Source organism: Caloenas nicobarica, chromosome 14, assembly GCF_036013445.1.
Source record: "Caloenas nicobarica isolate bCalNic1 chromosome 14, bCalNic1.hap1, whole genome shotgun sequence".
In the NCBI taxonomy this organism is placed as follows: Eukaryota; Metazoa; Chordata; class Aves; order Columbiformes; family Columbidae; genus Caloenas; species Caloenas nicobarica.
The window spans coordinates 7,179,370-7,192,378 of record NC_088258.1 but is presented as its reverse complement, the minus strand read 5'-3'; the positions used below and the strand labels follow the sequence as shown (position 1 = coordinate 7,192,378).

The 13,009-nt window shown below is 37.2% G+C and overlaps 1 protein-coding gene across 10 annotated transcripts in view; it reads left to right on the top strand.

The window, feature by feature from the left end:
* Window positions 1-13,009, top strand: part of TRRAP (transformation/transcription domain associated protein) — a 90,176-nt gene that overhangs the window by 53,069 nt on the left and 24,098 nt on the right. For 6 of the 10 annotated variants that reach the window (XM_065644477.1, XM_065644468.1, XM_065644472.1 and 3 more), the window contains 7 exons: window positions 404-541; window positions 932-1,044; window positions 1,543-1,678; window positions 5,846-6,037; window positions 8,793-9,021; window positions 9,239-9,504; window positions 10,246-10,346. In XM_065644477.1, coding sequence (XP_065500549.1) covers window positions 404-541; window positions 932-1,044; window positions 1,543-1,678; window positions 5,846-6,037; window positions 8,793-9,021; window positions 9,239-9,504; window positions 10,246-10,346 — 1,175 coding nt within the window. The remainder of the gene's footprint in view (window positions 1-403; window positions 542-931; window positions 1,045-1,542; window positions 1,679-5,845; window positions 6,038-8,792; window positions 9,022-9,238; window positions 9,505-10,245; window positions 10,347-13,009) is intronic. The other 4 variants (XM_065644476.1, XM_065644475.1, XM_065644474.1 and 1 more) reach the window with 1 other exon arrangement.

Sequence of the window (13,009 nt, the reverse complement as noted above, 5' to 3'; positions counted from 1 at the left end):
GACTCCAACACATCCCTGGGCAGCCTGTTCCAATACCTGACAACCCTTTCTGTAATGAAATTTTTCCAAATATCCAATCTAAGCCTCCTCTGGCACAACTCGAGGCTGTTTCCTCTTGTCCTACTGCTTATTATCTGGGGAGACTGACCCCCACCTCACTACAACCTCCTTTTGGGGTAGTTATAGAAAGCAAGAAAGTCTCCCCTCAGCCTCCTTTTCTCCAGGCTAAACAACACCAGTTACTAGTTGCTTGCTTTCTAGAGTTTTTAAAAGAGTTCCTATAAACACTTTGCTGTTTCCATGTCTTTCTCAATTTTCCGCAGTGTAGAATGTGGTTTTGCTACCTGCTATGCTTTATAAGGACAGCTTGACTGTGGAGAAATGTGTGTGCTTAACATTGTAGGAAATACTGGATTCCCTTGCTGAGCTCTACTCTTTGTTACAAGAAGAAGACATGTGGGCTGGACTGTGGCAGAAACGCTGTAAATTCCCAGAGACAGCAACAGCTATTGCCTATGAGCAACATGGCTTTTTTGAACAGGTAACACTATTGATGTTAGAAACTATTTGGGTTGTTGTGCTGTCAGGATGAATATTCTGGTCAGCAAGAAAATATTCTGAATATTAATAAGCAACTTCAGTCTTTTAAAACAGACAGTGCCACAGCTTCTTTACTGGCTAACGTAGTAGTTTAAGGCCATGCAATACCTAGATAAGGTGAGATTTTTGAGCACATCCGTCAGGTTTTCATTACAGCTCTAAAACTGCCAAATATTGACGATATTCAGGAATGGCTTAACACACTTCACTTTTTTTTCCTAAACTTTGAATTTATGGAAGTTTTCTTATCACTTTTTTTTAAAAATAAAAGAATGTTCAGTTAATGTGTGTATAGCAAATGGAAAAATAAAGTGGTTTGGATTTTATTTAGGCACAGGAAACTTACGAAAAAGCAATGGAAAAGGCTAAAAAAGAGCACGAACGGAACAATGCTTCCCCTTCGATCTTTCCTGAGTATCAACTTTGGGAAGATCATTGGATTCGGTAAGGCTTTAAAGCTCATGTAGAACAAGTATTTTTACCCTGCAATAGAAGTAAAATACTCTGCTGGTTTAAAGCATTAGTTATGAGAATAAACATGCTCAGGACTTAGCTCAGATACAGGGGAAACTTAAGGGAATAAAAACCGCTATTCTTTACTCCCTTAACAGACCCTCAGAAGTGATATGCCTGAAGTGTTGTAAAAATGTAATTTGCTATTGGTGGAACTGGAGCTAAAATTTGTTTTTCCTATTTAAAATGGCTGTTCTGGGAGACACAAAATGCAGCTCTTCCCCGTTCACAGATTTCTGTGTTATAACTGGTAATAAGTTTAAAAAAAAAAAATCTTCCCATCTGGATAAAACTTTTGCAGTGCTTGCAAAGCTGTTCATAGACAAACAAATATGCAGATAATATTCCAATGCACAACATCTATAGTCACTTTTATTGAAATTTTTTTGTTTTTCGTAGCCAAATTGACAATGGTTTTGATTTTCTTAGTTGCTCAAAAGAATTGAATCAGTGGGAGCCTTTGACAGAATATGGCCAGTCAAAAGGTCATATAAATCCTTACTTAGTCCTGGAGTGTGCGTGGAGGGTCTCGAACTGGACTGCTATGAAGGAGGCTCTGGTGCAGGTGAGTGAGGGCTTTTTATGCTAATGTTTAGTTTCTTTGTTCATTTGACTGATCACATTTTTAACAAGTCGGTATTACAGTTAATTTCGCAGACACAGGGAACTGCTCTTTGGAAGTTTTTCTTGGATGTCCCAGCACCCAGCTGGGTATTTTGGCGATTGAGGCACATCATTTCAGTAGACAAACTTGGTTGTCTTTCCTCTCTCTTTATAAAGCTGTACTATGTAAGAAATTTAGCCAGGACAGGTGAAAGACATGGTGCATGGTAACGAGACATTAAAAAGAAACAAATGCTTGCCACAGACGTGTGTGCCAGCAGGAGTATGCAGAGGAACTTAAAATGGGACCCTTGCCTGTATATGGGATTATTTAAAATAATATTGAAGAGGGACTGGTTTTGTATTTTACACCTTTACAGGAACAAATTTTCCTTTTGTGAAAAGGAATGAAGTAAGAAAATACACCTATTATTATCTCTTTGTCTGTAGGAAATGTCACTATGCTTCTGAGTGTAAAAAGACGAGAGGCCATTGCCTCTGTTTTTGTTTTAGCCCCTGAAAGGCAAAGCCAAAGTGTTCTCTATTTCTGCTGGCCAAACTTAAAACTGCTAAACACATATAATATTTTAAAATCTCTTGGGAGCACTAGAGGTTGGAGCCAGTGTGGTCAAGACTGGAAAGTGGAATATCTCTTAAGAATAAAGATGCCACAGCCTTTCTGGGCATATTCTTCATCTGAAGTAGCACAGATGTGCCCTGCCTGTTACATGTTGTTTTAGAAACCAACACAGTACTTGGCTGCTTCTGTTAGAAACGGAGAAACTTGTGTATGGTGAGCGAGGCAGTTATCATCTTCATTTGGTAACAGATAATATGAATTGTTTGTACTTCCCTGCTGTTGACCTTCCTGATTCATTGTGGAGTTCATTATTGTGTTCTGCTTGTAATTCATTTTGCTGAACACCACGCACTGGTAAAACATTTAACCTTCCCTTTGTCCTTTCCTGAGTTTCACTCATGAGACAGTGTGTTCTGCGCTATCCATGTGTGTGATGAATGGACGCTCTGTAAAGTTTTGGCTGTTACAGAACAGTTTGAAGGCAGGGGGCACATTACATGTAGAAAAGAACATTTTGAGAGACTTAAATCTGGAAGATCTTCCTTCTTTCCAAGTGTTCAGAAATGTGTTTTCTGTGTGTGAATGAGGTATAAATGGCTAGGGAAACATGCTGAAAATGACCTACCGTTTTGCAAGAAGTACAACATAAAATACGTACGTAGATCTTTTTATGTCAGAGCAAATTTTGAGGAATTCTTCCACGTGCCAAAAAAATGGCCATATTTAGGTAGCTTCTTCCTTATCCTTTCTTAGGCATCTTCTTCCCGGGTGTTTTAAGAACCATCTCATGTGAATAACCAGATGGTTATTGAGGTTGCTATAAAATGTCAGGCTATGCAGCCATCTTGGGCTTTTGGGGACGAAGGACAGATTTCTGTATTGGAGTCACCAGTAGGTTTTTCTGGGATTTTTTTTTTATAACTTTGTACATGTTATCACTCTTCCATAGCCTTTTTTTTTTTTTCATGGTAGGTAAAGTTGTTCGTCTGTGATTATTTAATGTAGAAACATAAACCAGATGTAGAACTGAAATCTGAAAGGTGAGAATACTGCATTAAATCACAAGTGGAAAGGAGGTTGCTGATCTTCGCTGCACCATTGCTCTATAGTGTGGCATTACCGGAATTATTCTGCTAAAGATGCCAGAATTTGGAATAAGGAGGTGAATTGCGTATTTAAAATAAAATGGTATTGACAAAGCTCTGGGTAGAGCCTTAGACAATGTTTTTTCATATTACAGAGAGTGAGCCAAAAGAATTAGTGCCTCACTTAACTGGGCTTTATTGTTTCATCAGTACAGTTTAAGTTTTGAACCAATATCTACCAGTTAAAAGTATAACGTGTCAAGTTGACAGTTGACTGTTTAGTTTCATAATACTTGCAAAAGATAAAACGTGATTATGAAAAATGCTGAGAATCCTTTAATTCAAATATCTTGCAGGACTAAGTTCCTGTATACAAAATATCCTAACAGCATACTTCATTTTGACAACTTAGTCTCACATGATAAATATGACGCGTTGTATGTCTCTTACTTTCTTCAAAATCAGACTGAATATTACTTTTTTTTAAATGTAGCATGTTTATTCTTCTGTAACACTTAGTTTTGGCAGAAGGGAAAATAGGTGGATACAATCAGTATGTTTAGTTTTAAAAGCCAATCTATGCAAACAGTAAAAGTTGTTTAATAAGTTACATTGGAAATGGAATTTTTCAGTATTAGTAATACTGATGGTTCAAATTAAGTAGGTGTCTCTAAAGATGGATTTTATCATTTTTTCAGCCCATATGAAGCCAAATCTGTAAGTAGCAAGCTGCATATGCTACAAAAATTATAGGTTATATTTACATTAACTTCTTTTGTTCTTACAACAATTGGTATTTTTGCCTCCTATTTATGTATGCAACTTCAATGGCTAATTATAGAAATAATATTCTTTGAGAAACCTTTATAGCCTAAACCAAGAAATGTATTGTACAGTATATTATAAACCCTGAGTTCAAACAAAATGAAATAGATCATGTCTGACAGGTTCTGGTTTTGGGGATTTGCAAGTTGAGTAGAAGTGACAGCCACAAGTAACTGCTAATATGCTTTAGCTGCAGTTATATTAAATGGGATATTTTCAGTAATGAGACATGTACTAAACGACTAAGGAGAAGGTGCTGCTGAAGCCATAAATGGAGCTTTTGTGGCTCTACTCAGATTCTTGTAAAAGCGTCAGAACAGGTTTGCATAAATATTAAGATATGAAAGAATAACTGATTCTCTGCTGCTATACTCACTACTCCAGTTTTATTGATATTCTTTAATGTGACTGGTTTTTATCAAGTTCTATGGTTGATTCACAAGAGAGGTCAGAAAAGACAGCGAATGTGTATCGGTTTTCGTAAATCTTAGTGAAACATTTTTAATAATCTACCTAATAAAGTTGAGCTATTAACATAGCAAGTGGCCTTTGAGAGGACCCAAGACTCATTTCCATTTGCTCACATTGCCATTGTGTTTAATGATCCAGGAGATAACGTAATAAAGAAAGAGATTATTTTCACAGTTTTTTCACAAAGTTGCTACCTGGCAGTTTCTCTTTGCTGGCTCAGGCGTAGAAGTCAGTTGAGGATAACAGAAATAACAATTGTGATGGTTAAGATACAGTATATCAACAAGGAGATAATGCAGAGGGATTTCTGTGTTGTGTATCAATCCATAAAGGGTTTGATGTAAAGCAGCAGAAAGAGAAGTGAAAAACTTCCAGATTGAAGGCCTGCAGTGTCAGCTGGTGAGCGTTGCTTAAGTGCAGGTTTACTTTAAAATGCTCCCAGAACTTGGTTGTTAGGAGTACTTTGCTGTGTTTAGTTGCCGTACTTCTGTTGTTCGTGGATTTTAAGAAAATGGTGTAAAATTATTTCTTAAATGATTTTAACACTGTCACCTGCCTTTGCACCTGTACTCAGAAGTTACTTTGACATAAATGGGACGGTTAGTTGTAGATGTCTTAAAAATTAGTAACTGCTTATTCTCATAAACTTAGTAATGTCTCAGAGCAGGCAATTAGGAACTACAATGCCAGCATAATGTGCTGACGTAAAGGGACAGGATCCTTTCAAGTGAGAAGTTGACATCACCTGTTCTGAAGCCCCCGAAGCGTTTCGGAGGTAGTGCGCCTTATCTGCAGAGAAACATCTTTTTTTTCTTTATACAGGGTGAGCTGGTTTGCAGTGAGCTTCATGCTCCTGGTGCACGGCTGCTTTGAGCTCGCTCAGCTCTCTCGAGCTCCGCCACAGCGGTCAGCATGAAACACCCACCAGCAGGTTGTGTGCAGACACTCTTGTGCTGAATTTGCAATTCGTTTGCTGGCCTGCCCTTGCCAATAACTTTAAGAGAGCTGAATTTCCTCTAATGACAGAAATTCTGATATGTTAGTCTGATATTTTCAGAAATTGAGCTATTTTTTTAAAAAATAACTTTAAGAAGACTTAAATAATTTTTTAAAGTCTGCATTTGAGTATGAATAATCTTTACTTGACTTTTTTCCATTTCATTACCAGGTGGAGCTGAGTTGTCCAAAGGAGATGGCATGGAAAGTGAACATGTACAGAGGATACCTCGCGATCTGCCATCCGGAGGAGCAACAGCTGAACTTCATTGAGCGCCTGGTGGAGATGGCGAGTAGTTTAGCTATTCGGGAATGGCGAAGGCTTCCTCACGTAGTCTCGCATGTTCACACTCCCCTTCTCCAGGTAAGAATGAAAAGTTTTTTATTGCCAGTTATTTTCCAGCAGCAGTTTTCAGGACTTTCAGTAACTGTGAGCATAAAATATTTTACTCTATAGTACTGATTGGTTTTTCGTAATGGTATTTTTATGATAAAAGTTGCAGAATGTGCATTTTGATTTGGATTCCTTTTAAAGTTTTTATAGTCTACCTGAATCCATTCTGTTTGTGGCATACTGAGGTAGCTATTTAAAAATTGATCAGATGGCTCAACTGTTTCTGTGGGCTAATGCATAATGCACTGCAGTACCTGGAGATCTTGAGCGTTCAGTGGGTTGTGAAGTGAAGTCCATTTTGGATGGATATATTACTACATTATGTTACTTGCAGAAGTGTTGAAATAACCGCCTAAGTGTTCTTCTCAGTTAAATGTGTTACATGTGGTATGGAAGTTTGTCAACTCTAACGTACTCCTATATTGTTTTAAACTTTTTGGCCTTGAGATGCTTCCAGAAGCTTCTGGAAGCTGAACCTTGTGTCCTCTGGTTTCTATTGTACGGCTGCAGCCAGAGTGTGGAAGTGGGGCCGGGGCAGGACTCGGTTCAGTTTGCCATGTAGTTTGTGATCTGGACAACATCATCCACTTGTCATTTAGGCTGTGTCCTTGCTTAAGTGTCCTGATAAACATGCACATGACGAAGATGAGCTCCTGTTACTGGTGAGGGAACCTTTCATCTCCAGGGAGGAATTCTGGAATATCTGAGTGCAACACAAGCTGACGTTTCATAGGAGGGATGCATTTAGTGATGCATTGCTCAGAGAACTCTGGATGAACCTCACCTGTAGGAATGCAGAGGACCTGGCTTTCTGAGTTCTGTGTGATGTAGTGGCTTCCGTAATTCTCTTGAAGATCAGTAGTTTTACCCTGTGTGTCATGCCTGGTGTGATTGAATCTGCGTGATCTGAGGTGCCTCTACTGAAGCGACTGGACTTGTGTGTAGAGCTCAGACACGGGCCCTTATCTTCACATTTTCATAATATAGGTTGATTCATCAGGTAAAGTGAATGGAGGTAGAAGTTTTCTTCATATTGAGAGGAAGTTGTCAATTAAATAGGTACAATGTTTCATTTGTTTAAGCAGATTCCACTAGAAGGCTTCTTGATGAAATTAATTCCTTCCTGCTAAGTTTTCACTGATATTTCAAGTTTTTCCTCCCCCAAGACTGGCAGTATCTGCAGCATGAAAGCATTAGTATTGCTAAATAAAGTGTTTAAATGCTTTCAGATATCAATTAAAACAAGCTTTAAAAATAATCTAATATGTATATATCCCTCATGAAGAAATGATAAATTAGTCAATGACTGACAGAGGTACAAATGCAGCCATGAGTTTGCACTGCAGTAATTACTTTTTTTAATATCAGATAGTATGTGATTAAATACCTGTGAGAAAATTAAATTTCTGTGATGAATGGGTGTAGGATGAAGGTTAAGCTATTGTGAGAGCTGATGCTGAGATGATTGTAGGAAAATATTACTTTAATTCATTTTGTTTCCAGAGATTTCACGCTGTAAATTTGGACTGCCTTTTTTTTTTTCCCTCCAAATAGTTATCTTATTTGGTTGATTAACAATGAATACAACTGTTATCTGCCAAGAGGTAGCTTAGAGAATACTACAGTGGTTTTATTGTACTACAGGTAATTAAATTCCATTCAGGTTTCCAGGCCTTTTCTACAGGTGGTTGTTTTAACAGAATGTCTGCTGCCTTTAGTAGGTTTGAGGCTGCTGCCATCTTCAGTTTGTTCCTCATTAATTTGAGGATAGTAGATGACAGTGGAAAACCATTCTGACCTTAAGTAACTTCTCAAAGCTAAAGGTATTTGCAGAATATCTTAATGCCTTCTGAAGCACATAGGTAGTATTTCTGTGCATTCAAGTTTCTATGAAAGATTCGGGTCATGTCCAGGAAGTTTATACTAGTAAGTTCTGTTAAAAGCTTTGATTATTTATTTCTTAAAAGTTCTGTTAAAAGTTTTGTTTAAGGTCCATATATTTACTTGATCCTTGTCTTTAGCACACTGTATATATATGTTTACTTGTGCTTTCCTGTGATTAGGGTTGATGTAGTAAGTTCAAACCTGTAGGCTAGAATTTAATTCTAACTTGTGGTTTTATTTAGAAGTGTGTGGGAATAAGGTTAGATATATATGCTATCAAGGAAAAATGTGTCATAGTTGCAAGTTACATTTAGCAAGCAAACCCGTAGTGTTATAGGAAGAACACAGTAGTGTCTGTTTGCAACCAAATGATGTTGGGGTATTCAGGTTTTGTCAGAGTGAGGCCTGTGTGAAATAATACTTGTGCTCCCCATCCCTGGAGAGCAGGGAAGCCTGAAGTTCTGCAGGGACCTTTTGCAAGCGTGTAAGAAAGTACTTTATTTCACCTTTTTTTTTTTTTTTAATAATTTGTTTGTTTATTAAGACTAGCAATCCATTGGTATAAATTCTGTGCTGGTGATTAAGTGGATGAATCCACCATTTCAGTCAATGACTAAAGTGTTGAATCGATCTATTTTTTTTTTTTTTCCTATTTTGTTAATGATTAGACTGGCTAAAGGTCATTTATGCAACTAATAGAGAGGTCCGTAAAACAGCATAAATAGTTTCATCTTGATCATTTAAAGGTGGCATCATTCATAGAGATCTTTTTCTAACAGTCAAACGGGCCAGTTTATTGTACTATCCTTTATTATAATTTATATTGTTTAATGTTTTCTAGGCAGCACAGCAAATAATTGAACTTCAAGAAGCAGCCCAGATAAATGCAGGATTGCAACCAACTAATCTGGGGAGGAACAACAGCTTACATGATATGAAGACTGTTGTAAAGACTTGGAGGAACAGGTTACCCATTGTGTCAGATGATTTATCCCACTGGAGCAGCATTTTCATGTGGAGACAACATCATTACCAGGGTAAAACTGCCTGGTCCAGCATGCATTCATCATGTAATTTTCCAGACAACACGTTGTTTGAAATAAGTTGTTATTCTTTTTATTTAAACATACGAAAAAGCTATGGATTTTGACAAGCGTTTGTTTTTATTCTGTTTCCATTCAAGTGTTTCATTATCTTAAGTCATCATTTCATATGTATTGCTGTGTAAGATCTTGCTGAATACATAATTTCATTTATAATGACAAACATTTCGTGTTTTGTTTCTAGCCATTGTAACTGCATATGAAAATAGTTCTCAGCATGATCCTAGTTCCAATAATGCGATGTTGGGAGTTCATGCTTCTGCATCGGCAATTATCCAGTATGGAAAGATAGCTCGAAAACAAGGGCTGGTGAACGTAGCTCTGGATATACTGAGTCGCATTCATACGATTCCAACTGTGCCCATTGTGGATTGCTTTCAGAAGATTCGCCAGCAAGTTAAATGTTACCTTCAGCTGGCTGGAGTCATGGGCAAAAATGAATGTATGCAGGTACGGTAGCTTTATCTCTGAAGTTGTTGTTGGAACTTGGAGGATTACAAGGGCCACCTGATACATTGATTTAAATACACTGCCTGTATACAGAACAGGGTCTGAGGTTTGTTGGCCATGTTATACCATGCACAGAATGTTGTTTTAAGTAATGCTGTTAGTCAAAAGCAGTCTTTGTCATCCTTGAACTGAATATCTTAAAAACTAAAGTGGAAATATGTTGGGATTTTTTTGTTTTACAAGATAGATGAATGGAAGGGACTTTGAAAATTATATGATTTACAATAGGAAGAAATGATATTGTTGCAAGACTAAATGGAGCTTTAAGTCACTTTTGAGTGTGACTCAGCGATGGATGCTGGCACACTGAAGTGAAATCATATGTGTTAAAAGGAAAGGAAAAAATGTGATTGTAGGCAAACCCCACTGACGTATGATTATAAGGTCAGCAAACTGGGACCTTATAATAATAATGTAGTATAATATAATATAACATAAAAAACGAGGTGGAAAAGATAACCCATCACCTGATGAATGTTGCCTATAGTATCTAATAATTTTGCATAGACCAGTGGAAACGTAACATTGTTGTCAGTCCAGATTTTTTAAAAATGAAAATTAAATGCTAGAAACTCACATTATTTGAATGTCAAGGTAATATTTTGCCTATTTTTATGGCACTTTCATTTTCATGAAACCTTCCATTGTAGAAGGCTTTTCTCACTAAGGTGTATTTAACAGGGTCTTGAAGTTATTGAATCAACCAATCTGAAGTACTTCACCAAGGAGATGACTGCTGAGTTCTATGCATTGAAAGGAATGTTCTTGGCACAGATTAACAAGTAAGTATGCTGGCTGGAAGAGGCACTAGGATACCTCTGAGAAAAATGCAGCTGAAGTTTTTCAGCACAGTATTTGAGCAGGAAAGTTGTTCCATATGTTTGTACCAGCCTAAAATTTGCCACAACTGTATAAGAAAGTAAAAGTATATGTGAGAGTTCCTTTGCAGTTTGAAGATGTAATGGCTCGTCATATTTCTAAGTATTTTAGGAAAAAGCAAGTTAAAGCAAACATTGCACCAGTTCTTTTTAAAAAAGTTTTATATTTGAAGGGGTGAGATAGGAAGAGACAGGGCAAATAGGTTTGTCCAAAGCTTTGCAGATTAAGATATGTATGTATGTATATATATATATATTTTTTCCCCTCCCTTGGTCCTGTGAGCATTTAGTTAGACAAACTGATGTCTAACCGATGTCCTAGTGTAATTGTCAAAAGGAGGTTTCTTCAGTTACATTCTTAATGTAAATATCACATACGAAACCACGGAAAACAAAAGTTCAGTCTATAAGCTTACAGCTACTCCAACATTAGCTGACCTTTTTGTTTCTCTAACTTCTGTTTCATTGTTCATTGTATATGTCCCATTTGTAGCTGCAGCTGGTCAAGGCACAGGAAAATGTGTCGTGATGTAGTTCATAGTGCTGAGACAAATCTGGTGTGTCATGCAATGTGGAAATGCAGCACTCGTTTCAGATAATTGAATTGAAAAGATGAATGTGCTGTGCATTGGAGACGTCTTGCACTGCAGCAATTAAACACCTAGGTGCAAGCCTTGCTTTCACACAGCTACTTCTCTAATATTTTTTTTTGCTTTATGCTGGTGGGCATCTGACCATTTGGAGGAAGATCTCTCTTTAATTCAGTAAAAAACCATCTCAGCTGTCAAATTTTGTTCAATGAGGCCGAAAAAGCCCTTTTCAGATTTCAACAGCTTTTAGTATGTGTGGTATTTAATGGCAGTATTGCTACATGTTATGTATGGGTGGAATTATTTCTTTGCCACTACCTTGTGGACACTTACGGAATGAAATCCATCAGCTGGTAAGCTGTACACGGCAACCTCACATAGCAATTTAAGTCAGGAAATGATGAATATCTTCTGTGGATACAAGAGAGAATTTTAAATAGGCAGAATGTACTTACTTTGATGGAAAGCACAATGGACTTTTTTTTTGGCCATAAGCGAACTTAGTTTCAGTTGAGGTGTAAATAGAAGAAAGCGTAACTTGCCTCCGTCTTTTTTTATTATTATTATTTTTTTTTAATTCATGCAGATGAAATAAAAGGCAACTAAACTATCTCTGTTACTTCTTTCAGGATAGAATGGGTGAAGGTTTCTATTTAAAACATGGTTCTGTTGTACTTACATCTTCTTAATCTTACCAAAAAACATACAGGCATTTTAAGCACCACAGCGGAGGTCAGGAATTTGGGAAGGTTACCGTTAGGAACAGTCTTGAACCTGAGACTGCATCACTCCTGATTACCCGAGTGCCACCTACACTGAAGTTAAAGGTCACCTCTGCTCCTGCAGCTCCCTGTGCTGCCCGTTTGCTGAGCAAGGTGATAGAAACCATTTTAAAGAAGTCATCACAGATGTCAGAAGTGATGGATTGTAGAGAATGAGAAAAGAAAACCAGCAGAAAAGTCCCCTTTTTATAAAAGGGAAGGAGTGATAGGAAGTCATCCATCAGGCTGCTGCTCTGTAGGTCACTTAAAAGCCTTGATCTAGGGTGCAGAAAGCCTCTGAAGGCGAGTAACGTATTTGTCTGTCAAAATATTTATTAGTTTTTATGGTACACAAAGTTGCTTTCCTTTTTATAATTTTGCCTCAATAGCTGGTCATTTTAATTTATCACTATAATCCTCCAAGCTAATATTTTTATATTGAAAAATACAGTTAACTTAAAAAAAACCCTTAGTCAAACAAGCATTGCGTTACTTCTGTGTGGTTTATTTCAATGCTTATTCTGTAAGGGAGAAGTGAAGCACTTTCTATTAATAAGGAATCTTGGAATGCTTTAAAGTTCCTTCATTTCACTGAAGTGTACGTGAGTTTTCTCATCCTTTATTTTTATGCCTGCAAAGTTATGTAGGTTCAAGGGCCGTATGTATATTAGGGTGAATCGTCCCAAATCTTGAACTAGGAACACTTGAGGAAACCTAGAGAAAACTTCAGAAGTCTCAAACAAATAATTGTTTGGTTACCAAGAACTGTGTGATGAACCTTAATGTTCCTTCAATTTTCCTGTTGAAAAATAAACTTTTAAAGCTGTGGGGATGAGGAACCGACTTTTTCCAGATAATGTTGATTGCAAATTTTTTCATGACCTTGGCAGGAGAACAGTCCTTTAAAAGACAGCAAATGTAACACTTTCCCAATTTCGCTTTTTCTTACTCCCTTTTTTGCTCAGCAGGGAAGCACTTTTTAATGCATTTGCTTCTACTTTTCTTGTGTTATCATTTGTTCTTATTTATCCCAGTATTGCTCCTTGGGTTGCAATTGCAGTGCGCTGGAAGGGTTTTTTTAGTGTTTTTTTTTCAGGGAGAATCTGGAGATCTTGGACATTTACGCAATTGTTCCCATTATGAAGCATTTGCTTTCATTAGGAAAACTAAGACAAAACCATCACAAGAGGCCTTTCTGGAGAACATAGTGGAAAAA